General features: G+C 49.9%; 6 protein-coding genes across 6 annotated transcripts; 3 read left to right on the top strand and 3 right to left on the bottom strand.

Moving 5' to 3' along the window:
• Positions 1-384: 384 nt before the first annotated feature.
• L3040_004979 (uncharacterized protein) lies at positions 385-832 on the top strand (the record flags this gene model as incomplete). The annotated part of the gene is made up of 2 exons (XM_066156394.1): positions 385-621; positions 731-832. The coding sequence occupies 2 exons, from the start codon at positions 385-387 to the stop codon at positions 830-832; spliced, it is 339 nt and encodes a 112-aa protein (XP_066011804.1).
• Positions 833-1,574: 742 nt separating this feature from the next.
• On the bottom strand, positions 1,575-3,503 carry L3040_004978 (uncharacterized protein; the record flags this gene model as incomplete). The annotated part of the gene is made up of 5 exons (XM_007288695.2): positions 1,575-1,660; positions 1,740-2,153; positions 2,216-3,068; positions 3,128-3,328; positions 3,384-3,503. 5 exons carry the CDS (start codon positions 3,501-3,503, stop codon positions 1,575-1,577), a joined length of 1,674 nt encoding a protein of 557 aa, XP_007288757.2.
• A 2,709-nt stretch (positions 3,504-6,212) lies between these two features.
• L3040_004977 (uncharacterized protein) lies at positions 6,213-8,010 on the top strand (the record flags this gene model as incomplete). The annotated part of the gene is made up of 6 exons (XM_007288694.2): positions 6,213-6,585; positions 6,643-6,756; positions 6,824-6,956; positions 7,005-7,585; positions 7,636-7,853; positions 7,903-8,010. The coding sequence occupies 6 exons, from the start codon at positions 6,213-6,215 to the stop codon at positions 8,008-8,010; spliced, it is 1,527 nt and encodes a 508-aa protein (XP_007288756.2).
• A 1,387-nt stretch (positions 8,011-9,397) lies between these two features.
• Positions 9,398-10,288, bottom strand: L3040_004976 (uncharacterized protein; the record flags this gene model as incomplete). The annotated part of the gene is made up of 1 exon (XM_007288693.2): positions 9,398-10,288. The coding sequence occupies one exon, from the start codon at positions 10,286-10,288 to the stop codon at positions 9,398-9,400; it is 891 nt and encodes a 296-aa protein (XP_007288755.2).
• Positions 10,289-16,207: 5,919 nt separating this feature from the next.
• L3040_004975 (uncharacterized protein) lies at positions 16,208-16,809 on the bottom strand (the record flags this gene model as incomplete). Its single annotated transcript, XM_007288692.2, has 2 exons — positions 16,208-16,575; positions 16,716-16,809. The coding sequence occupies 2 exons, from the start codon at positions 16,807-16,809 to the stop codon at positions 16,208-16,210; spliced, it is 462 nt and encodes a 153-aa protein (XP_007288754.2).
• A 6,887-nt stretch (positions 16,810-23,696) lies between these two features.
• Positions 23,697-24,340, top strand: L3040_004974 (uncharacterized protein; the record flags this gene model as incomplete). The annotated part of the gene is made up of 2 exons (XM_066156392.1): positions 23,697-23,752; positions 23,815-24,340. 2 exons carry the CDS (start codon positions 23,697-23,699, stop codon positions 24,338-24,340), a joined length of 582 nt encoding a protein of 193 aa, XP_066011803.1.
• Between the last annotated feature and the right edge of the window lie 205 nt (positions 24,341-24,545).

Raw genomic sequence — 24,545 nt, 5'->3', positions numbered from 1 at the left:
CCCAACGTTCCTGTGCGAGCCGTACGTCCTAGAAGTCTCAAAGCGACGAGTACATCGGAATTACCAGAAAATTCAGGATTTCTCTGGCAGCGACGTCTTGGTGAACACGGCAGAGCTAGTGGCGGACCCACCTTCCTACTCGAGAGCGAAGTAAACAAATCAGAATATAGGGGAAACGAAAAGCGCTTCACTTCCCACCAAGCATCTCATCTATCGACAAGCTATACGAGATCCCCTTCCGATCTCTGCTGCAATTTCTCTAGGATACGATCTCTCTGGCTTCACTACTGTACGCAACAACCTGCGTCAATCGCATCTCGAAGCAAGTCGCTCCGAGCCTCAACACCTGACCAGACGAGCTCCGCTTCCAACATTGTCAACAAGATGATACCTCCCGGCTCGACAAAGGTCCGCATAGCAAGATCGCTCACAGCATCGCAAAGCGTGTCGCAAAGCACCACCAATCTGACAGCCGCAGAATCAAAAGGTTCAGAATTGGCAAGGACCGAGATGGCGACCCCAAGAGGCCAGAGAGATGGCGGCTATACTCTCCTAGACACCCTCCCGCCATCGCGAGAAGCGAGTGGTACGGGCCCCGCCGACCAGCCGAGACACCACACGGTACGAGGCAAGGAAGTCTGGACAGAGTGAGCGGTCGTCATATCCACGAGCACATCTATGCAGACGACGAGAAAGCAAACTCGTGAGAGCATGCCCAGACAGCTCCCAGGACCTCAGAGCCGACCCTCTGGACGCGAACGGGAGTGTGGAGCCCGCGGAGACCATGACGCCCGAGTTTAACGGATCGAAGCTAAGGGATACAAGGGAGTGAACAACGCGCTCCCAAACAGCATTGAACCACCACACCCAGACACCTGCGTGTCTTGGATTCGGGGACTGATAATTCGGGCGACTGGCCTGGGGTGGGCTGGCGGCGGATGTTCGGCCTGTCCTCGACCTTTGTCTTTCTCCGGGTTGCTCTACCTACATCCTGTCCGCTGTATGGTAGCAGACGACCACATGTTGAATTATCTTTTTCTCCCTAGTGGCGGCGGGGACGGAACGGAGAAGGGTTGTACACAGAGTCCGACTCCGCCAGGACTCTGCCCTATTTCTCCTTTCCTCAGGGATTCACCCCGAGTTCGCGAGAGAAGCCGTGTCAGCAAAGTCCTTTCGATGAGAAAAAACTGCAATATCCGAATCGAGCAAGTAGTAGGCGAAACATTTATCCCTCCTTTGGTGAAATAGTCGGTGCGAGAGCCCTACTGTGAGTATGTATGTTTTTTTCCTCGACTTGGACCGAGGACAGTGAAGCAAACAAAACAAGCGAGAAGTGGCATGATTGTTTGATATGTACGGGAGAAAGCTGAGCTTGGCCAGACGAGGGAGGGAGGGCGGGATGGACAGCACACGTACTACCCTTTTCAAAAAGGGATTCGAGTTTGCAATGCTAGATGTAGTACAAATGACTTCTGGAAAGAAATCTAGTTTCCTGGCTAGACTTGAAAAGGCTCCAACCCGCCATTCCGCCAATCCGCCATGGCTCACGCCATCGCTTTTTGGTCCTCTTCCCCTCACACCACCTGTCGCTTCCTGACTCGAGCAGGCATTCCATCCGCTGGCTTGGCCGTGGCTTTCATTTGCTGGTACGCGCGAGATCCTGCACCAACCAGATCAGTTAGCACATACTGGATCCACCTTCCACCAATAGGAGAGGACAGGAAAGGCGAGGAACTCACCAAACAAGCCCCTTTTCCCACCCAAGGTCTCTCCAGGCTTCTCCCTGCCCATCTTCCGATCCCAGACCGCATACGCAGCCTCCACGTCAAACTCCCGGCACGTCAACACCATGTTGACCTTCGTCTCCACCAGGGCAAGCTCCTGTCCGATACAGGCTCGCGGGCCCTTCTCGAACGGCCGCCACGAGTCCCTCACAATCTCCTTCTGCGCGGGCCAGTTGTCGGGGGCGGGCAGGAAGCGCTCGGGGATGAAGGAGTCCGGGTCCGGGTACAGGTCGGCGCGGCGCTGCATCGTGTGCGTGTTGATCCAGACCATGCTGTTGGCCGTGGGGTAGGTCGTGCCATTGTAGGTGAGGGAGACGGAGGGACTGCCTTCGCGCGCGGTGCTTGCGGGAGGAAAGAGGCGGAGGGCTTCTGTGAGGCGTTAGCCAGTCGACCTTAGGGGGAAGTGTAAGGTGGGAAAGGGGGGGGGGGACCTTTGATGACAGCGAGCGTGAAGGGGAGCTCGTTCAGCAGCGCTGGTTTTCTCTTGATGGCCTCGGCAGACCCTGCAGAGGGCCCAAAGACATCGTCGTGCTCCTTGCGAACCTTCTCCAGGGCCTCAGGGTGCAGATTCAGCATGTGGTAGATGAAGCACATGGTGCTGCTGGAAGTATCGGATCCCGCGAATAGGAACGTCTTCATTTGGTCGATGGCAATCTGCATGAAGTGCGCATCCGCGACCCCGATCTTTCTACCTTGACCCAAGTACTCATCGATCGCTAGATCGATACCTGGTTTCTTGGCTAACTTTTTAACCGAGCCTCCGTCTTCCAAATCCCGCGACTCGAGACGTTGTTGTATGATCTTTTGGATATAGGCGTCAGTCAGACGAGTGTAGTACCATTGCATGGCCTTATAGACCGGCTTGTACAGATACTTGAGCGGATTGGTAGTCATAGGACTCGGGGTCCAAGTGACCGAGCCGTTGAAGCCATTGACCATCTCGTTCTCGGTCGTCTGCGCGTTGAGGTCGTGGTCTAGAACAACGTGGCCCATGATATCGTATGTCAAACGAGCGAGGAGGTCCTCGATCGGTTTGACTTCTCCCGAGTCCGCAAGCTTACCCAGCATCTTGACATAGACCAGTGTATCGTCCACAATCCCCGGGACGAGGGTCATGAGGTGACCAATGGCAAACCCAGGGTTGAACAGAGCTCGAGTCTTCTTCCACTCCTCCCCCGTAGTGATGAGCATACTTGTGCGACCGACGATGTGGCCGATCAAGTCAGGGTACTCGTGGTACTTGGCGAGATCTCCCTTCTGTTGCACTGCTTGTGCTGCTACATCCTGCGGAGGGTCAGCGTGTTTTCGTTACAGCTACTGTATATATATGCCAGGTCCCTTACCGGGTCGTTGATCACCAATTGCCGCATCTTAGCCGCAGGCCAATTGTCAAGGAAATACAGAGCTCCCAGGTTGAACTTGCGTGAGAGCAATGTCATCGTACACATCGGGTGTGTATCCATAGGACTGCTTTGGTATATGCCAGCGATCCCGAGGATCGTGCCAAACCACATGCTGAACGGGGGTGATTTGAGAGCTCCATGCTGGACACAATTGTTAGAAGCTGGGAAGAATGAGTAGACACCACATCGAACTTACAAGTTTTCGATAGTCATATCGATATTTGATGATTTTGGCAATGTAGATCGCAAGCAGCGACACCAAGGCCACGAAGACTGTACCGAGTACTGGCAGGTTTCGACCATATGCGGATTCCATCTTGATGGAGTTGATGTTGTTAGACAGGGTGGAAGAACTAAGTATTAAAAGTCAATTAGTCTCGGTCAATTGGAGACTGAGAGTGGGAATGTGATCAAAGGTGAAGAGGTGGTCGGAGTTGTAGTGATGACTTTGAACGTCGCCGCAGTGAAGGAGTCACCACTAGCGCAAGCAGTCTCCGCGTAGTGCACTTGTCAACAGTCCAGACCATAATTAAGGTTCGTAGAAAGTAGCCAAGTTCCAAGTCCCGAAGGTGAAAAGAAAGAATAGGTTCATTCAGAAGGGGTCGATTAGGTTGAAGCACGGATCAACTACCCACTTCGTGAATCAATCTACAAGTCCGATCTTGCTCCCAGAACGTTACAACCGCTATTATGGTGAACCAGAGTTACTACGTGAGAATTAGCATTGAGATTATCCGTACGGGAATTAATCAACAGATATTTCTTCAAAGGGATAGCAAATAGGGAAAACGAGCCTGGGCCACTGGCAAGACCAGAGGGCGGCGAAGCCCAAAAAAGGTCCCGTTGCGTCATGTGTAAGTGATTATGATATTGCTCGTGGTCATGCCAACAGATGCTAGGCAGATAAAAAGCCCAGTCGTATTAGCTGTTCTGCTCAAGATCTGATTTGGATGGGGCTTAGCGTGTGAAATACGACGAGAAGAAACTGATCTGCCAAAGGTGCGAAGCAGAAAAATGGCCATGTGGACATAAAATTCTGGGGAGAACGAAGGCAGCTCAGCAGACAAGAAGGAAAGCTCTCCCGTCTTGGCTGGCGTTCAGAACAACTCATGGGAGTGCGAAGGACAGTTGTGGTGTCTTATTCCACCATATATCGTCAAGCAGCTCCAGCCATGAGGAGCATTGCGATTTCAATTCTTGGAGGCCAGAACAGCACCCCAGTTGAACAGGATATTTTGACTCTGAGCTCTGGAACCGTCTCTTCCTGCCAGCATGAAACCACGAGAGTTGGACCTGGCATGCCGCGATAGCAATTAGGGCTTTGCAAAAGTACCTAGCAACATCGCAGAAGCGATGATCGCGTCGCTGGACCGTCTCAGACCAGAGCAATAATGGCAGGGCGCACTACTGCTTCGCTTTGCAAACAGTACAAAGAGCCCTCTCACTCATGAAGCGGATCCCAAAACAACAAAAGGAGATACGGCTCTACAACAGCCTCATATTGTCGCTGCTGACGATCTGCTTAAGTGCTATCTCGGTAATTAGGAAATTAACATTGCTGAAGGGCGATCTGAGGTGGATGTAACATTTAGGCAAGATTTCGGCGGCGATGTGCCATAGTATGAATTGTCGACACTGAGGATTCTATCCAAGGAAGACTCTCTCCTCAGCGAGGACATGCTTGGGTCATTTAACCTTCTGGATTTCCAGGCAGTGCCGTTCAAACGGCCAGGGAGCTAGGTACATAAAAGCAAGAAGCATACGGTCGTTCCTTACGATTTGCTTACAATTTGCTTCCATTGAAGAAATGAAGGCTCGTTTGGACATTATTTTTTGCTGGGTACAGTGACTGGGCCTGAGCCGTCTTACAGGAGTCTCAGGTCGGCACACCAGGTCCTCGAATTCTCACTCCCGGCTCTGCTCTACGGAATCTTTGTTAAGGGCACTTAACCGCACATTACTAATTTCCTGGCACTCACAGCATCAATGGAGCGTCTCTATCTTTGACTTTCATCACAAAAGCAATGTGATGTGACGAAACTAATAACCAACTTACGGCTGACCGCGGGAAATACAGAATTAAAATGAACGACTGGCACCGCGCTTTCAAGCCTCTCTTTGGCTATTAAAGGTCACAGCTGAAATCAAACGCATATCTCTGGGCCAACGTCCTTATAGCGCGCTGGATCCCGTCTCGCTTCCTCTTCTCACAGACCGAGGAATGCGACGAAACCTACTTCGATATCTTCTAACCTGAGTACACTAAGCTCGTGAACCTTATCCAAGATAAGCTAGAGAAAGATCCACACTCAAGACCCGGCGAGGCAAGCTTCACATTCGACAACTCCCGTGCTCTTGTTCTGTTTCTTGTGGCCCTGCGTTGTCGACGCTGCATACGAAGACGACGGGCTATATCTCGGCTGGTCAAGTACCCGCGCAGGGAGGAACGGTAGAATAGTCTCATGTGTGCGTCTGTGGCGACCTAGGTGACGAATATAGAGGAGGAGGGGATGGAAGCTGGCGCGATCTCGGAGATTGCGAGGTTGAGGATTGAGAAGGATGACTCTGTGTTTTCAGAGAGGAGTGCTATGATACACTGCTCGAGGTCAGTACTAGGGGCCAGAAAGAGGCTCTTGTTTCCCGAAGTAACACTTAGCTAGTGATTATGAAGATGTCTCAGGCATTCAGTACAGAGCAACAATAAAATCTGCGACCGCAATCATAGCTGTGGACACAGTGCTAGCTTTCCATCGAAGCAAGGCGGAATACCAATAGACCATATATAAATAGCGGGAGAGCCCAGATCATCATGGTAGAGTAGTATGGAGATGGTTAAGGTTGATGACCGTTAGAGATATGTCGTCCGTATCTAATCGAGGACGCGCCGACGCGATCCCGTGGCTATTTTGCCAGGCGGTGAGCCGAAAATAGAAATCCCCAACCGTCTTGTGATCTGATGAGCGACAACGCATTGTGTAATACAACTTACAATAATCAATTCGTAAACTCCATATGCCTGAGTCCAATGTCCAACACAAACGACATTGCCATGTCTTCCAGTGAAGATGATGGAAATCCAGAGGGCGAGCCTTTGCTCATTGCCGACACCGATATCTCATCGGAGCCGCTCCTCAGAGATGGCCGCCAAGAGACCGGCATCCAACCAGCCAAACCATTATCCAGACTCGTATTCTATTTCATGGCTATACACTTCCTGCTCGCATTTGCGGAAATCATCCTAGTGGCCCCTTTGATCCGACTTTTCGAGAATTCCTTGTGTCTTTCCCACTATGGATTCCCGATCGGAGGGGTCGAAGAAGCGTTGTGCAAGATAAAGGAAGTTCAAAGGCCTCTTGCTACGATTAGAGGATGGAAGTCTACTTTTGATACGATTCCAGGTATGCTTTTGGGCATATGCATACGTATTTGGCTGAATCTAGGACTGACAAGTGTAGTTCTACTTGTGGCGATCCCAGTTGGGAGATTAGGCGACCACCATGGGAGAAGGCAGATTATGGCGATGGCCCTCCTGGGAGTCGTTGGATCATTAGTGGAGATATTCGTTGTTTGTATGTCAAAGCGCGGTTTCTTTGCCTCGCCTCTGCGAAAAATGCGACTTCGGCTAATACATAGTAGGCGCTTTTCCAAAAACCTTCCCTCTTCGACTCGTCTGGCTCTCCTCGGCTATCCTGTTATTCGGTGGAGGTCTGAACTCAGCATCTGCGTTCATGTGGGCAATGGTGACTGAATCGATCCCATCAGAGGGAAGGTAAGTGAAACTAACTCTGCAACCTGGCTTTGCTAACCTATACCTAAGGAGCCATGCATTCTACTACATATTCTCCGCTTTCTACGTCGCAGAGCTCATCTCTTCATCCATTGCCTCCGTCACCCTGGATATATCCCCTTGGATACCTTGTGGTCTCGCAATGGGATCCATCGTGGCTTGTCTCGCTCTGCTAGCACTGATGCCCGACCCTCGTGCCCACTCCCAGAACTCCAGACAAGAAGCACCCGCCTACCCCTTAGAGAGCTTAATGGGGCAATCGTCAGTTAAAGGCCTCTTCTCTGCCCTCTCGAACCGCAACATCCAGCTTACCATCCCCGTCTTCCTTGTGGGCATATTTCGCTACGCCATGCTGAACATATTGATCCAATACGCTTCCGTTCGCTTCGGACTAAGGATCTCCACCGGAGCTACATTCTACACTGAGACTGCCGTTGTCAATATTTTTCTGTTCTCGTTCCTCGTGCCGCAACTCACTGCACATATCCGCCATCGATTTAAGGTGCAGCCGCACGTCATCGATCTCTTTCTGGTTCGGACCAGTGTCGCCTTGATGTGCATCGGCTGCCTTGCCATTGGATTGGCTCAAACCAGCGCGTTGCTACCATTTGGTACGCCTTACACCAAAACCCGAACTTGCAACCCATACTGACCGTAACAGGAGTCCTCGTCTTCGCAGCCGGCTTCGGCAGTCGCGTCTCCGCCCTCGCACTTGTCTCTAGCTGGGTCTCCGACGACTCCAAAGCCACCATGTTCGCCGGCATAGTCGTCCTCGAGAGTCTCGGCCACGCGGTTGGTGATCCGGCGATACAGCAGATTTTCGCTGCCTCGCTTCTGCTGCCGCCGTTCTGGATGGCGATGCCATTCTTTGTCGGTGCTGTGAGTCGACTCACAATACCCAATGAGGACATTACTGATGGTTTTAAAGGGACTCTATTGCATTGCACGTGTATCCTCGTCGTTTATCCGGCTTGAGAGATCCGTCGGAGAAGATTCTGGAGAACTGGTCTCTTCTCCTGAGATTGGACATGCTTGAAAGTCTCATCGCCTTGATACTCCTGCCAGCCTATCGTCGGCGGCCTGATCTTGACAACACGCGAAATTTTATTCGGGAGAGGGTTCCACATACTTCCAGCCCTGAAGCGATCAGCGATCAGCGAACAAGTCCTTCCTCGCATAATAGATCAATACAGCTCGGCAGTTTCCAGCTTTCAACCAAAATAAAAAAGAGTATCCCCCCATGCCAGCCCGCCTGCCACACTGCGAAGGCCCACAAGCCCGCAGACTAACACCCAACGCTAGCCCCGTCCATACAGACTCCACAAACGATGCGCACCTACAACTAGCCAGGCCTTTAGTCCCCCCGCAGAGTAAATGGCAGCAGAGTGGAAAACAACCCCAGCATTTTCCCCTTTTTGCGTTCCTGCAGGCGTTCGAATGAATACACTAGCACTCCATAAAACCACAGAAACGAAAAACAGACCATGCATAGACAGACCCCCGTGATATTCTCGCATGTTCCGGGCCTCAACCAGTGCCCGGTAGACCGACTGCGGTGCACACCCTGGGCTTCGACGAGCATCGAGTCACATAGTTAGGAGGAAGTAACCGCACGTCTGGAAGGATAATACCGGACTGGAAGCGAAGAAGCGGCCGCGGCTGGCTGAGCTAGGTACCCCGTTGAAGCTCCTCGATCACTACGCTGGCAGTATCTTTTCAAAGTTTTCATAGAGGGAGGGGTAGATAGATAGATAGATAGATAGATATACGATTCCGTTGCTGGTCTTATGTGTGTCGTGTGCGAGAGACTCGAATTCGGGCATATATATATATATATATATATATGTGTGTGTGTGTGTGTGTGTGTGTGTGTGTGTGTGTGTGTGTGTGTGTGTGTGTAGCAGCATGCCACGAGTCTATCTTCTTAACGGAAATTAAATAAAGAAAAGTTGGCGGGAGCGAGAACTTTCTCTTTGCAGAGGGTTTTCGTTCTCTTTTTTCTTTTTCGCTTTTTTCCTTTCTTCTAGGGACGTGGCGCAAGGTTGTTGCATATCTCTGAGGCCATCGGGAGATAGATTGTTTTCAATGGTTTGATATATGTGGAATAGTTGTTCGAATTGCGAGAAAGGCTTGTTGTTGATAGCCACTAAGCGAGAGAGGAGAGGAAAGGAAAAAGAGAAGTGGGGGCCTGCTGAAGCGAGTTTGGTGTTTTGGAAATAGCCCAGATGCTAGTCAGGATGGGAGAGAATCTTGGGCCAGGGTTCAAAATAGCAGCGAACCTGCGTGTACTTACAAAAAAGTAATTTAAATCAATGCCCAAATCCCGAAGTGATAGATTTGAAATGGATTAAAGCAAAAAAAAGAAAATGGGATAATATGCGATTTGATTGCCTCCTTAGCCTACCACCTTATCGCAGCTGCCTTCAGGCCTCCGGCGCCATTACATCGGCGAACACAATCTCGAAGTTCTTCAAGTTCTCGTCGTGAGGCCCATTTTTGACGATCGCAAAAGTAATCTCCTCGAGTCCCGTGACCCCGAAACTCCCACATCCACCCAATATCACCCTCCTGAAGATCATCGCAACCTGCTCCGGCGGATTGCAAAACTGACCACATCCCAGCGCCCCGAGAACCAGATGCGTGATACCCTTCTGATTCGCAATCTGGAAGATCAGCCTGATCTTGTCCGTCATGGTCTCAAGGTCCTTCTGCCAAGCGTAGACCCAAATCCCGCGCCGGTCTATAATGAGGTCTGGCTGCAACAGCGCTGCGACTGAAATGACGTCCGTGTAAAACCATTCTGTCGTGGGCATTTGGATAAACAGAGAGCCGCCGAAGACCAGAACATCGGGGGAGTATATGCCAGCCAGTGTGGGAATCCGATAGAACTGGCACCTGAGTGAGGCGTGGAGCGTGCTGCGCAGACAGAGAGCCTCTTCCTGAGCGAAGCCGCCGTGCAGAAGCCGTCCACCAGGCACCCGATCCGACGCCATGTTGAGAGCTGCAACTCGGGTTTGTGGGTTCATCTTGCGGATAGCTTGCACGGCGTCCAAGGTATCGGATTCTATCACCCGGATCGTGGGTCGAAGGAGACCCGGGGTGAGGAACCCGTCGTCCGCGGCCACTGGCGCTAGTACTTCAGCGGGAATATTACCCGGTGTGGTTGATGGCCCGTTGGCGCCGGGGGAGTACTGAATGAGCTCGCTGCGCCTCACGCCATCCCAAGCTCGAGGCTCGCGCATGAGGACAAGAGGAATGAAGCTCCCGACGAGATCTTCGGCCAACTCGACACGCTCAGCAACCGTACTCATCATCGTGGACAGGTGACGCGATTCGCATATGTTCAGGTCGGTTTCTGTACTTGCAGTTTAAGGATTCACAATAAAAAAGTAGTTTGGGAGGAGAGCGAGGTGAGATCATTGTGATGTGACGCATATACCGGGTCGTAGTTGCCTAAACAGGTGAGGTAGCTACTCATACAGTCACGTGAATAATCTACTCACCAGTTGAGTTGCAACAAAGAGGATCTGAGAAAGGGAACTTTGAGGCCAAATAGTCCAGACGATTCATTTCGACTTGATAAGAACATACCTCACAGCATCACACGCTATCCACGGCCTGTCCTTGGCCAGAAAGCGTGCAGCGGCTTTCCCATGTCCGGATCTATTCGGTATATGTTTCTTACAGCCATCATCAACGCTGCAGTGGTGCCGGCTCTCCTGCCCCTTTTGCCTTAACGTTCCCGCTTCCCTTGTCTTCGCTTCTCACTGCCTCTTTTCTCTTTCGTGAGTAGTTCCCGGTCCTCTTTGCTTTTCCTGCTCACAAGTTCGACGGCTGTCACGAGGTTGAAAACGGCGTGGTGGCTACAAGTTTCTGGCCTGCGCGAGTAGTGACCGACCATCGGAAACATCACCAAGAACACCGGTGCGGACTCCTTCGCATTCTATAACGCGTATGCGCCGTGCCATCGACTCGTGTTTGAATATGGTGAGTGCTTCTGTCGACTTGGAAGGTGTTCTCTTTCTCAACGCGCGAGACAAGTATCTAACACATCGCCACTAGGCTCAGCCCTAGACTCTCGTCGCTGATTCTTGTCACCGCTATTTTGACCCTCTCGCTCGTCAAGAATGTGCCGGTTTCGCTGGGCATCGCACTATGGGTGCCTCCACGGCAAGATCTTCTGTTGCGCCCTGGCCAGATGCTGAGGAGAAGAAAAGAAGAAAAGTCGGGATGTTCGCAGTTACGGCTGCATAACTGCCACCACCCCTGAATTGGCGAAGGAACATATCCCGTCTTGACCTCAGAGGTCGACTCGTGAGGCTTGTGAGGCTTGTGAGGTTGAAGTTGTGGTCGTTGAGTACGGCTCACGGCTGGGGACGCACCCGGGCCCCGGATTTTCTTGCACTTCATGGACTTCAGCATTCTCAACGATGGCCAAGTACAAGCAAGTACCGGTATGCGCCGTACGGTTGGTGGGATCGTACTCGTACTTCGTAATATATGCTGACCTAGGGATTATCCATTGGTAACTCGGTGATACGATTGGCCGACGTTCCGAAAGTCCCGCTTTTACCCCTGGGAATAAAGTTCTCGAGTTCAAGTTTTCCCTGCAATATCGCATTCTTCTTCTTCTTGTCCTTCTTGTCCTTCTACCGGTACCGTAGTCTTTCCCAGAGCACCAGCCCCCCCCTCCCCCTGTTGCTTTTAATGGCGATGCAGTATTATTCTCTTATTGCTTTCTATCACTTCCCAGCCCCCCAATTCTCATACTTCGTACTCACTGCCCGACACATTGCCCGGTGGCCAGTGGCTATGCTGCGCTTATGAAAGTTTCGACGAGCATAGCATGTACGCAAGTGGGAGCTCTCAAGGGCTTAAACAAGCAGATCATCTTGTTCCGCGCTGGCTAATTTCCCGCGCTTCCGTAGCCAAGAGGAGAATGACGCCAAATGTTGCCCGGGCAGAATGTCCATCTATCAGCTTTTCAGCTTTATCTTTTCATATCTCCCCCTCCATATCGATAATCCCTCTACCTACATCCACCACACACACATACTCTGTCTCTACTCACGAACACCCACGAGTCGCAACACACGTTCGTTCTTACACATACCTTCCTCGACGCTCACGAACTCCATAAGCCTCACCAACCGAACCCTTGGACAGTCACGGATCCGATATCCATATAATTCACGATGCAAACCGTCATTCTTATCTTGCTGGGTCTTGCAGGGTTGATTTTCCTCGTACGTTCTCCGTATACCTGCTCGCATTCCTTCCCCAGGACTCTTGATTCCGCAAACAAATTATTCCTCGCTATGTTGCTATGCCTCCAGATGTCGACAGGTGCATTTCTGACAGTCAGGATCGATAGATTGGATTCGTTGCGTTACTTAAGATTGGAACAGAGAAAATAGTTCCTGGACGATCCAACGTCTAAGTAGGGCAATAACTGCACGGTGTCTTCGATTGATGCCCGGAGCTGACATGGCATCTCGGCCGGCTATTGGCCTCCTGCTTGCTGGCTCCGGTTATCTATGAAAACTTCACGCCCGCTGTTCCGCTTCGGGTTGCGGCCGGAGACGAGAGCGAGCTCTTCATGACGATTCACGATTTAAGACACGAAATGCGCTCGCTCGATGTTCATATCATGAACCCGGATCGGCTCCACCATAACTTACCTTACAACATATATTATGTGTATTTGCGCCCCACGCCACGGCTACCTGCGCGTTCGAATTTTTATCATGCCGACAAACCTCACATAGGACTCTCGTACGACCGTTGTGATCGGATATCTAGGGCTATGCTCGAAGCCTGTGGGTGGTTCACGAAACCTAGGATCTACCACAACAAGATATGGACTCGGCCATGTACTATGATGACTCGGGGCGAGTCAGGACAATGTCGATGGGGAACCCGGTTTGAGCTGGAAAATGGGCGACCGGAGGACAATCATATAATGTCGAAGGCTGTACGAATTCAGGACACCACTGTCGCTAAAACTGAATATAATGCGTATTGCGGTCCAATGCGACACGTAATGACGTTGTCCATGCCCCTTCTCATCGACAATCTTACCCTGTCCCATTTCCACACAATTGACCTATATCAGACGAGGGTCTAGTGACTTGAGGAAATTCCGAAATCGAAGTATCCTCGCCTATGTCCCGTATACCGGCTTTAGACGAACTAACATACGAGGCGAGGTCGCACCACGGGCTAGACTGGAGCTGGCATATTTCTTCTCGTACATGAAATGGCCATCCTCACTTTTCTCCTCGCGCAAGAATTTCCTCCCAGGCACAAAATGAGTCCTCTTCTCAATTCATAGCATTCTTGCGTTCTTTACCAGACCCCAGGATCCAATTCTCCCATGCCCTATACTCACTCACATCTTTTCTTCTTTTTTTTTCTTTTCTTTTTTTTTTCCGTTTCCCGTTTTCCTTTTTCCGTTTCCGTTTCCGTTTCCGTTTCCCGTTTCCCGTTTCCCGTTATCCGTTATCCGTTATCCGTTATCCGTTATCCGTTATCCGTTATCCGTTATCCGTTATCCGTTTTTCCGCTTTCCGTTTCCCTCTTTTCTTTTCCCTCTTTTGTTTTTCTTTCTGTTTCTCTTTCTTCTTTGTTCTGTTTTTTTCTACGGAGGTGTGCTGGGGGTAAATTATGGCAGACCGCCGTCGGCAAAATCATCGATAGAAAAACCAAGAGTGGCTCTCCCATCATTGAATCTACCATTATAATACACCTAATATTTAGTGAACTTCCCTTTTGAACTCGTCAAAAGATCAGCAATGTTCATTGTTGTTATCTTGAATTTCGCGTATTCCTTATATAAATTTTGGGACGCGATTGATGCTGTGGGAACTCTTGTCGCTGAAGGTGGTCTGCCATAATTTATCCCCGGCACCTCCGTAAATCAACCTTTTCCACCTCCTCAGCCATCCTTTCGACTCGCACAGCCACGCTACAAGCTGGCTACAGCAGTCTGCACCTGCCTGACTCTCTTTTTATGGTTTTCCCTGGACGAGAGATTTTCTTTCACTGTGATCCATCCTATCTGTAGGGGAAGGGCGCAGACGACAGTAGCTCTCACTACAGCACTTTGAATTGCTTTCTAGGGCCTTCTTGTATGTAACTCCTTAGCTTAGCACGTCGCCGTACCCTACCGTATGGGAGGTCCCAGGGCGGCAGGCTTCGCCTGCTACCCGCCCGACGTAAATAAATACAACAACAACAACAACAACAACAGCCATCCTTTCTTAACCTCACGCCCTTACTTTTTAACCTCCACTCCGTATTGCGAGCCTTTTACGGATATAGTATCAAGATTATAGTACGTATGTATCGAAAGTGGAGAGAGAGGGGGAAAAAGAATGTCAGCCACGATTGTCCCTCGACCGAGTGAGCGAAATGAATGAGATGAGAGAGATACTGGGCTGTCTTAGCTGCCGAGTGTCAATTGGTTTTTAAGCGCAGTCAATGCCAGCCGCAAAGATACGCGCAACAGGCAAACAAACAAACAAACAAACGATCACAGTAATACTAGGCCCGGGCAATCGCAAGGTGGGAAGGAACTGAACTGCGCACTTTGAAAATCAGCGTGTTGCAACTCGTGCTTTCTGGAATAGCATTTTGGAATAGCAAAACTGGAAGCGGCTCGCGTCGATGATGTTTGTATATTCGGCGGACTCTTCTTAGCCTAGTCAATAGTAAGCGAGCCTTACCAAATATATTATTATGGTTGTCTGCCTGCCTATAGCTTCCCATCAATTCACCTCTATGACATCACCTATTTACACAATACAATTAAGGTAAATTGACTATTTATAATCACTTGGTCTTATTGAGAGGGAAAAAAAAAGAAGAAGAAAAGATAGTTAGTAAATGTAAAAAAATTGCAAAACTCAACTGGCCGCCCGCAATACCGTAATACCACGGGCGGCCAGTCTACAAACCTAATCTAATAGGTTTTTCATCTACCGGCGGAGAAGGGTGGCCCGCTCGACTGACTTCCTCTTCCGAGTAGGCCATTGATGCGAGCCACCACGACAATCCGCCGGTTGACGGACGCCAAAGTGGAATTTCAACATATGATGTAAGTATTTTTTCTCCCTCCTCTTCTCTCTTTTAGCGCTAAGCAGAGGCCGGCTGGATTTATCTCAAAGCTTAGAGAGCGAAAACGAGAACGAAAATGAAGAAGGGGAAAGTCGTTAATGATTAAGAGAATAATTCCTCGTGCGCTTCTTGTCTACGGAAGTAGGCTGATTTCTTGTGAAGATAGTCATTCAACTTTTTTGCTTTCGCCCCCCTTATATTTTCGCGAGAAAATAGGGTCGTGTTTTGGTTTGTTGCGAAAAACCTTGGCATATATACACACTTGACTGCGTAGAAAGAGCTAGCGCGGGAATGGATTTGCTGCCAATCCCGGTCTTTCGTCTTAGAAAGTCCCATCTAAATAGAGTAGATCAACTTGTCTAAAACACGAAGGTCCAGACCGGGACTACCAATCTCTAGGATATCAGGTATTCCTGGGCCATTGCACGAGTACTGCAAGCCTATCCTCCATCATGAAAGGCTCCGAAGAGCAGTACCAAGTAGTATTTACCGTTGACAGGAACTGGAAGCGTTCATGTCTCGCAAAGGCATCGGTCCTCTCCTCGGCTGGGTGGCGTATGGTCACAGTCAATGTAACGCCCAAAGACTCGTACCTCCTCCTAGGCCTATTCTCCGACCTGGCTGCTATCCTCCAGACCAGCAATCTCATCCTATCCAGGGCTTTGAGATTAGAGTAGTTGAAGCTGGGAGGTTATCATATCATATCTCCGTTTCTCAAAGTTGGTCCTTAGAAAAGTACCAAGAGCATGATATGATTTGATTCCATACAGCCAGCTTTTGTCAATCTCTATTTTCACCTTACAACCTGATTGTATACCAGTCTTCTTATAAGCTTCTTTTAAAAAAAACTTGAGGATTCTTCAACTTGGCGCATAACCAATCCCTTGGTGTATTATTTTATATCCTAAGCAGTTCAGATTCGCTACCCGACCTTCCATACCTTTTTAAGACCACACTTTCTGAAACAATCTGCCATACGGTCCCTACACCAGCGCTCACAAAAGCACACTCAAAACAAAACGCCAACCTTACATCAAAGCCAGCCTATCCAAGTCCCCCCCAACACAGCCCAGCCAGCCCAGCCTTCCCCCTCCCACCCTACGATCCCAAGACCCTCAGTAAAAATATACCCCATCCCCCACCGCCCTCCCCTCCTCCTCCAACTCCCTCAAACAAGCCTTCACCCTCCCAACGACATGCGCCCCGTATTTCAGCCCCGCCGGCGGCGTCGGCACGCTCACGTCCGGGCGCAGCCACGGAACGCCCCTCTCACCCGCGCACGCCGCCCGCAGCCTCCTCACGCTCTCGTCGTCGCCGTAGCCGCCGCCCAGCACCACCGCACTGATCGGAGCTGGCGCCGACCCGAGATTCGAGGGCTCCTGTTGGGGATCATGATCACGTGCAGGTCGCGGTAACCCGTGGCCGGCGAGGAGGGGAGGGATCTCGGATGCGCCGGCCTCGGGGGAGAGGATGATGTGGATGACTGGGGAGACGGGGGGAGCCGTAGCGTTAGTAGGGTTTTTGATCCCGGGAATGAATTCTGAGATATGGAGCTCAAGAGGGGGGGGAGGCTTTGGGGAGGGGAGGAGAGGGAGTGGATGGATGGATGAAAAATTGATGTACCTTCGTATTCGGGGAGGAGACCAGCTTTGACTGTTAATGCGAGCTGGGTCGATTTTCCACAGAGGATGATGCGGAGCGTGTTTGATGATGCCATGGTCTACGGTATATATATACCTTCCGAAGCTGAATATCGGAGAAAAATTTCGAAGCTGAATATCGCAGGAAGGATCTTGAAGAATTCTCAGGGTTGAGGAATCATGAGAGAGAGAGAGAGAGGTTCGCTTAGGTTGAGAAAAGTAAATATAAGAAGGAGATTTTTTTTAAAAAAGAAAGTAGATATCAGATGATGAGAATAAAGAGGGGGGAGTAGAATATGAAGCTGACAACAGAAACCCCTTTCATGTGAAAGTGAAAGTGGTTCTTCGAGTGATTGGACCATGAGGACGAATTTGATCAAAACAGACCGTAGCGACGTGAGGAAGCGCGGGTACAACCCGAAACAGCGGTTGGACTGATCGTACCGTAGCGCTGACCGGTACCCCGCAGAAATTCTACGACTCGGACCGTCGCGGGAGAGATCCGAGATCCTTGTGCTTGCTGCTTGCTCAATCAATTGACAAATAGCATGTGAACATCATCAGCTTTTGGAATGAACGAAAAATTGTAATCCATTTTTTCTGCCTGCTATTCAGAATCCAAGAATGTAGAAAGGCTTTCATCCAATTGACTTCTGTTTGCTTCATCGATATCCCATATCCATATATAGAGCCATGATATATATCCTCCCACCACTATTGAACTCAGCCGGCTTAACAGCCAGAAAAGCAAAACTAGACTCGATCACCCAGTACTTACTGAGTCAGGACGCCGTCGCCTCCCCTCCCTATAGAAAAATTTGGAGCGCACCTAACAACAGTAAAGCAGACGAAGCAGGCCAAAACCGATACAGATGAGCGATCGAATCAAGCAGCAAGCAAGCAAGCAGACGAAAACCACCAAGGCTCTCCAATCATCTCCCCCTTTAAACTTTCTGAAATATATATCAACGTGGAACTTAAGGAGGAGGCAACCGAACGAACGAAACGCCCGTGATAGCAAGCAAGTAAAGCAAAGCAAGCACCATTTTATCCATCAGACCTCTTGCGAACGACGACGCGTTACTTATTTCTTCTCGTCTTCAAAGGAGGGGAAAGAAAGGTAAAACGCGCACGCTACGCGCCACGGTAGGGAGTAGGACGGATAAAATTGAGATGATGATGTTGAGGATGGCTGAATATTTGATAAGGAGGGAGAGCATGAGTCTAGATTTCGAAAGGAGATTTAGATTTAGATGTAGTATAGCATACGACTACCTCCCCCTTTTCGACGGCCTTGGCAGAACATTACTGCAGAAAGGGAGAACTTGTAGCTTGCGAACATTTTCTCGTCCAGAATTACGACCCGGAATGATACTATCAAGGAATTTCGATAGTAGATGGTCATGCTGATACATCGAGGTTCCAAAACGAGTGGTACTGCGGGTGAGTGGCAATGGCACGGGAGTGGTTGATAAATTGATACCAGGGTATTCATTCAACAGGATATTATAGCCAAGTAGGATAGAGGGATCAAGATCAAAATTTGCGTTGAAAAAGAATTCTGTTGGAGAGAACCAATAAGAATCTGGATGGCCCACAGAGCTGCTGAGATCAACCACGGTCCAGCAGCTGGTGTCGTACAGGTAATAGGTAGAGTAGGTAGGTACAGGGCCAAGCCCGGACCAGGAATTTCGGCTCGACCCATTCTTCCACCCACCATACTCTCTGCCTACCCTTATACTTACCTACTGTAATTACCCACGATAGACCAACAGTGCCACAGCAGGGACAGGGATCCGCAAGCGGTAGAATAGCGAAGTGCACTCATCCTGAACTGAACTGCTGCATCCATCTCACATAGGTCAGCGGGGGAGCTGCCAAGATGACAGGAAACGGGCCTACTCCGTAGGGGATGTTACGATACCTTCCCGGCATCCCACGGGAGAGCCCCGGCCGATCTTTAGAGCGTTTTCTGTCCCGGACCCCGGTAAAGAAAGGGATTCCAGCAGGAGGCTTGGGATCGAGGAAGGGATCGGCAGGGTTCATGATTACGTGCAGGACGAGAATCATTCTGCGTCCAGAATGTTGGTTGGTGAAGAAAACACAAAGGAATCGAGGGCCTAGCGGCGATAGGTTAGAAGAGACAGACGCAAGTAACCGAGAGGATTGCATGGGGGCCATCTGTGAATTGGAGGGCAAATCGCAAATCTGGATCCAGCTGCTTGCTTGCTTGGCTTCAGCTGGCAGGTCATTATTCATGGCCGCTTGTTGCTCTCAGCCCCATCTCCGCATTAGAGCTTAATGGTATTGATTTCGTAATATGTGCTAGTCTTGTTGGTATATCTTGTTCTTGTGTCCCTTGGGGATTGTCTCGAATGGGCGTGCTGCAGATGTCAAAGCTTCGCCGTAATCGAGCAGGACTGAGGCATTTCTCAGCCCGTGAGCTTCATTACTTCTGACAGCCTTATCTACTATATCAACGCGTGTGTGTATAGTGTATTGTAAACTTTGTTATCTGTACAAATTTTGGGGAATGTAATAGGGTGTAATAAGGAATAAGGACTCTTATACCCTAGTGCTTACCGAGCAGTGACATCGGCGACAACATTCGACGGTATATACCTCTGACACCTTCCTAAAGCATCAAGATTTGTGCAACACGAGAGAAAAGGCGAGCCGTTACTGTTAATAAGTTTCCCAAGGTGGAAAGTATTGCGAAAATATGCCACAATCCCTGCATCTGGACTTCTGCGTAGAATATTCCCGTCCATGGCCAATTAGTTTGAAGTTTGACATGATGGCATATCCAACCTATCATCTGTTGAAACTGTGAGATGACTCCAATTATGAGAGCAAAGCCATGTTAATCCCACTGATTTGGGAATTTCCTTCAGCATTTTCTGTTGTGTACGTTCAAAAAGCTCTATCGATCTGGATTTTTTGTTCGACTCCATGAAAAACGCAGCATGTCGCAGAATTTGAAAAGTTCCCCTTGTCACTTCGATTGGTTCTCGCTGGATAAGAACGAGGTAACCAGTAAATCCAACCAGCAAGCACTGAGTTCTACGTCATATATATGAAGTATGTATATTAAGATGCCCACATGCCTGTTCTCGGACGTCACTGCTTTAGATCCTCGACATCAGGAAGATAACACCAAAAAACATGCGAAGCGTTTTCGTTTATCTTTACCTCTATCAGTATCTGCATCCTCCATCAATGACGCTCGCGACAAGCGCCTGCAGAAACGGAGTCACTTGAAAGTTTGCCCTCAAAGTATCACCAGTAATGAGCTTCAAAGTAGGTTGCGCTTTGCGAGCTATGCGGAGACACTTGCGTAAGTCTCTTCCGCGAGTCGTGCGTTTTAGCAGGTGCCAGAGGAGAGCGTAATACAAGAGAGCCGAGGTGGTTGCGAGCTCGTCAGCCTTAAAATTTCCGCTGCGTTAGATGAAAAAGCGAATTGCGTTTGTGAGGCGTTGGAAAGCTACTAGATAGGTGGCTGATCGCTTGAGTGCTCCCTCATTTCGGCTGCAGAACTCGTTGGAAACAGCCGAGGAGAGTGGCATGGCAATATAATCGTGGATTGCAGGGCCTTGACTCATAACAGCGTATCGCCACTTGAGAAACACCGCCTGATTTTTCGATAATAGACTCGTTCAAATTGTTATCACTTAATTCTGACTGGCTCTCGGAAGTGTAAGGATCTCGTGATGAGGGACTCCGGGAAGGCCCTACGTATTACCACCAGCCAGAACAAAGATCGAACTGTGGAGAAGCAGAGGCATTCCACGGCATAATGCTTTGATCGCAACGTTCATCCCTTGATTCAGGCGTAGGAACCCGTGTCGATCAATCGAGTTATGGTCTAGAGCTGCAGAACCTCAGATTCTTATGTAGCTTTGGGGAAAAAAAAAAAAAAAAAAAAAAAAAGGGACATGCAGTGCTTTCATAGAACGTATGCAAAACGTACCGTAGCCTTGGTCAACTAGAAGGGCCTTTCGCGTTACGTTTCTCGAGCCACACAGCTTCCTTGAGAATACCACGAGTAGTGGGTCGTAACGTCCCACCAAGTATCGAGCAGGGAGTTTGCATCATCGGAATGTAAAACTGAAAGCTTCTGGAAGAACTTTGACCTACAACTAATCGTCCGGCCCAGTTGGCTATTACCTCGCCGGGAAGCCCACGACAGCCTGTGCTCTTCTACTCCGAAAACCTGTAGATATGCAAACATATCCATTAAGCGAACTTTCGTATGGAGATCGATAACTTGAGCTAAATCTTGGGCTACTAATCTTGGACGATTTCTGTCAAGTGTTGCACGGTTGTTTGATACATCCAGCCGGCGAAAACTTTGCACGATTAAATTTGCCATGGGGCCGTAGAAGCTTCTACTGATACCTTTCGGTAGCTACACTAGCTCATCGCTCGGAGCTTGTAGTCCATACGTTTCGCGGGATAAAAGCGTCACTTGTTCGCTGCAAGGGTTCAGGGATACACAGAGATAGTAACGTGAGACAAAAACAAGAGCCCCGTGCAGCGGGCGGAAGAAAGCTACATGGCTTCCATGAGGGCTCGCATGGGAGAGCCATACGGCGAATCAACTTAGATAACTTCAATTTCTCGTAAGCCTGGCAAGTGTGGGACAGCACAACAGACAACAAGGTCGCATGGTTTGCTCTCAAAGCGATCAGGGAAAGCAATAGAGCGACAATACCGTAGTACGTGCAGAGCGAGAACGCATAATCCAGACCTGCAGGATACGTAACAAGCAAACAAGAGGCAATCAAACGACTTGAATGAGATATGTTTTAACCGAGAACCGTCAAGACTTGGCCATTATATCTCAGGCATCATGGGAGATGAAAGACACGGTAGGGAAACCATGATATCAGTGGCGCTAACAGCGCATGCTCGTCAGGATCCCGAGCTGGAGGAGCCGACCGAATCTAGAGAGGCCGGGCTCGCACTCCGGAGGGGAGTACAGAGACTTGATATACTTGAAACAACATGCCCAGTGCATCTTCGTTCACTGTTCGTTCGGAGTTTTTGGGCATCCACCAAGAAACTGCAGAAGCGGTCTTTTGGGGGAGGGGGGGGGGGGGGGTTAAAAGGCTTGCGGCAGCAATTATGGCTCCTTGTGCCCCAGACACGACATACAATCATCTGACTGTTGCTTTTGAATGCTCCTGGGTGCTCTCGTGATAAATCGCTCCTGGATCTTGAGACTTGGGGGCTTGACTTACATCGAGTGCGTTGCGATTTTCGCCCGTGTCGCCTCACAGGAGGCTGCTCAGGGGCGAATCTGTTGCTTCTGAATCTGTTGGAACATAGTTCTCTAACATTGCCACGACTTCAGCCAGCCTTGTAAGTCGCAGGTCTCGTGAATCAGGGCCGAGGTAGGCTGACGATTCCCGGATTACGTCATGTCAACGCTGCAATGGGCTCCCATGGCCCCGTGGCAGGAAGCTATCGTGGTCGCCGATGAGTTTTTTTTGCATATACATGCGCAAATGGCGTGCACGGTGCCACTGCTTTACGACGCCGGCAAAAAAGATATGGACATGCCTGTGCCTGTGCCTGTGCCTGTGTTTGTGTCTCGGCGTGAGATGGCAGGATTGTCCACCTCGTCATGATTTGTATTTATTGGGCATCCAGATACAGGTATTGTTGTTGGCGTACATAGCCTTACCGATGCCCCCTGGACCAAATGGTAGTGGCAAGCTCGAGGTTGAGGGCTGAGATGGGAATAGCTTCATATTGTATCGATGAGGGTGAGGAGGAGAGTTTTGAAATGTGATGGATGAGAACTGGAACTCACCAAGTGAACTCGGTCTGTGCGAAGCGAGGTCTCCACTATGTTATTGCAACGTCTTCTGCTCCATTCCTAGCATTCCTAGCCTTTTCTTTTTTTCTCAGCTGGGTATTCTTTCGCCTCCTTTCGGAATCAGAGAAGGTGAATATCAGACCGCCTCGCCATGCACATATTTCCACCGCTTCTCCCTTCCAACAGAGTGTAAAGAGAATAAGAGCACCACCATGTCAACAACGGTCGGTACCTTATCGGTAACATCGGCCTCGTACAACCACCCCCCGTGGCCGTCCAGTTCTTCTAGATCAACTTACTATTCGTCCGTCACAATAAGGCCGGGATCACTAGTCGCATGTCTCAGATCCGAGACACTGCCAAAGTTGTTCTGACTTCGGTCCACACGGGGAGGATATTTCAATGAAGCGAGAAATTGGGAATGCCGTGTCCAGCAGCTGCTAACCCTAACCCTTGTCGGAGCAGACACCTGCCTGCGAGGAAACCCTGAAAAGGAGAATTACTTCTGTGCAATGGACTCCCGGATAGTCTTAGCTGATAAGTTATCTACTGCATTGGGGACCACTATGCATGTAGACCCCATTAACGTCCGTTAGCCACTCATCGCGTTTCCTTGCGCTACTTGATTGTCTTTCTATTCATCCATTGGAATGAGATCCATTCCCAACAGGAGTCTATTTGGTGGGATTTGCGGGGGCATCTTGATGTAGGTAGGTGCCTGTGTAAGTGCCGCTCCAAGCCCGCAGAGCTGCGCATCTTCTTTAGGTGTCGCGATCACAACAACACTTTCTTAATATGGAGCCTTGCCCTGAAATTAAACTGGTAATGTTTGCTGCTTCTTTCAAAGCAGCTTTCTAGGTGTTTTAAGATGTGCTTCGCTGGGCGTGGCTACACAGCCCATCAGACCTATATAACAAGGGAAATGGCCGTTCTATACAAGCCAGTCTTCGTTGGCTTTCTTAACATTCCTTAATCACTCCTCATATGAAAATTTCACACTCCTTTCGCGAATGTCCTTCTCTATGCTCGTTTAGGCGAGCCTGTTTACCCACCTCGTCTTTACTGGACAGACGCAGGATACCACGACTCTTTGCCTCAGTTCCAACTTCGATCTACCTTATCATTTCCACTACCACCGCGATGTCTCAAGACTCCAGAACTTCATCCATGAGAGCTCAAAATGGCTCTGCATACAGGTATTCTATACAAACCACGAGCTCATGTCACGCATGTCACAGTGCTGATCCCCCATCTGAAGCAGCGAGACAATACATGCCGCTACTACAGCAATAGGCGGTCGCAACACACCTCCTCATCGAAAACACAGCTTCCCATCCGCCGATGCATACAACAGACGCCAACCCGAAAACACTCCCGCCCAGGCTGATCAATCCGCATCCCCCACCCGAGCCACTCTCCATCACGGACCCTACGATCTCCCCGCCTACGACCACTCCACGCCGCCACGGTACGAGACGGAACTCGCGCTCGAACAGCTCGAAGGGTTCGAAGGGTTTGAAGAGGAATCGATTCCCGATACCACTCCTTCCCACATCTCACCACCGAACAACCCCGCCGCGCAAAGCCACCACACGGGAAGTCCCGAAAACCACAGTGACCAAACTCAGCCTAGCGGCGTTCCCCTCTCGCCCACGACGCAGCGCTGGTCAACCTCGTCATCACCAGAAGAGAGGCTGCGACTAGGCCTCCCTCGGTACGCAAACAGAGATGAGGAGCGCCGCGCCTATCAGCAAGCTGTTTGCTGGCTGGGCTTTGGTGGTTGAAAGCCGATGAGGGGACGATTGGGGGGCGGCTTTAACTAACACTGAATAAATGAAAAGCCGAGAGACGAAGGTATGGTATGGATGGCATAACTTGATGACCTCGATGACGGCACATGCACGGTTGAAACTTCTTCTTTTCCTTTCGCGTCTACTTAATTATCAGCAGGCAGTCGGGCGCCCTAGCTTGCTTACTTGCTTGCTCCGA

Source organism: Drepanopeziza brunnea (assembly GCF_022702325.1).
Source record: "Drepanopeziza brunnea f. sp. 'multigermtubi' strain 214-2 chromosome Unknown ctg7, whole genome shotgun sequence".
NCBI lineage: Eukaryota > Fungi > Ascomycota > Leotiomycetes > Helotiales > Drepanopezizaceae > Drepanopeziza > Drepanopeziza brunnea.
This window is presented reverse-complemented; position numbering and strand designations above follow the sequence as displayed.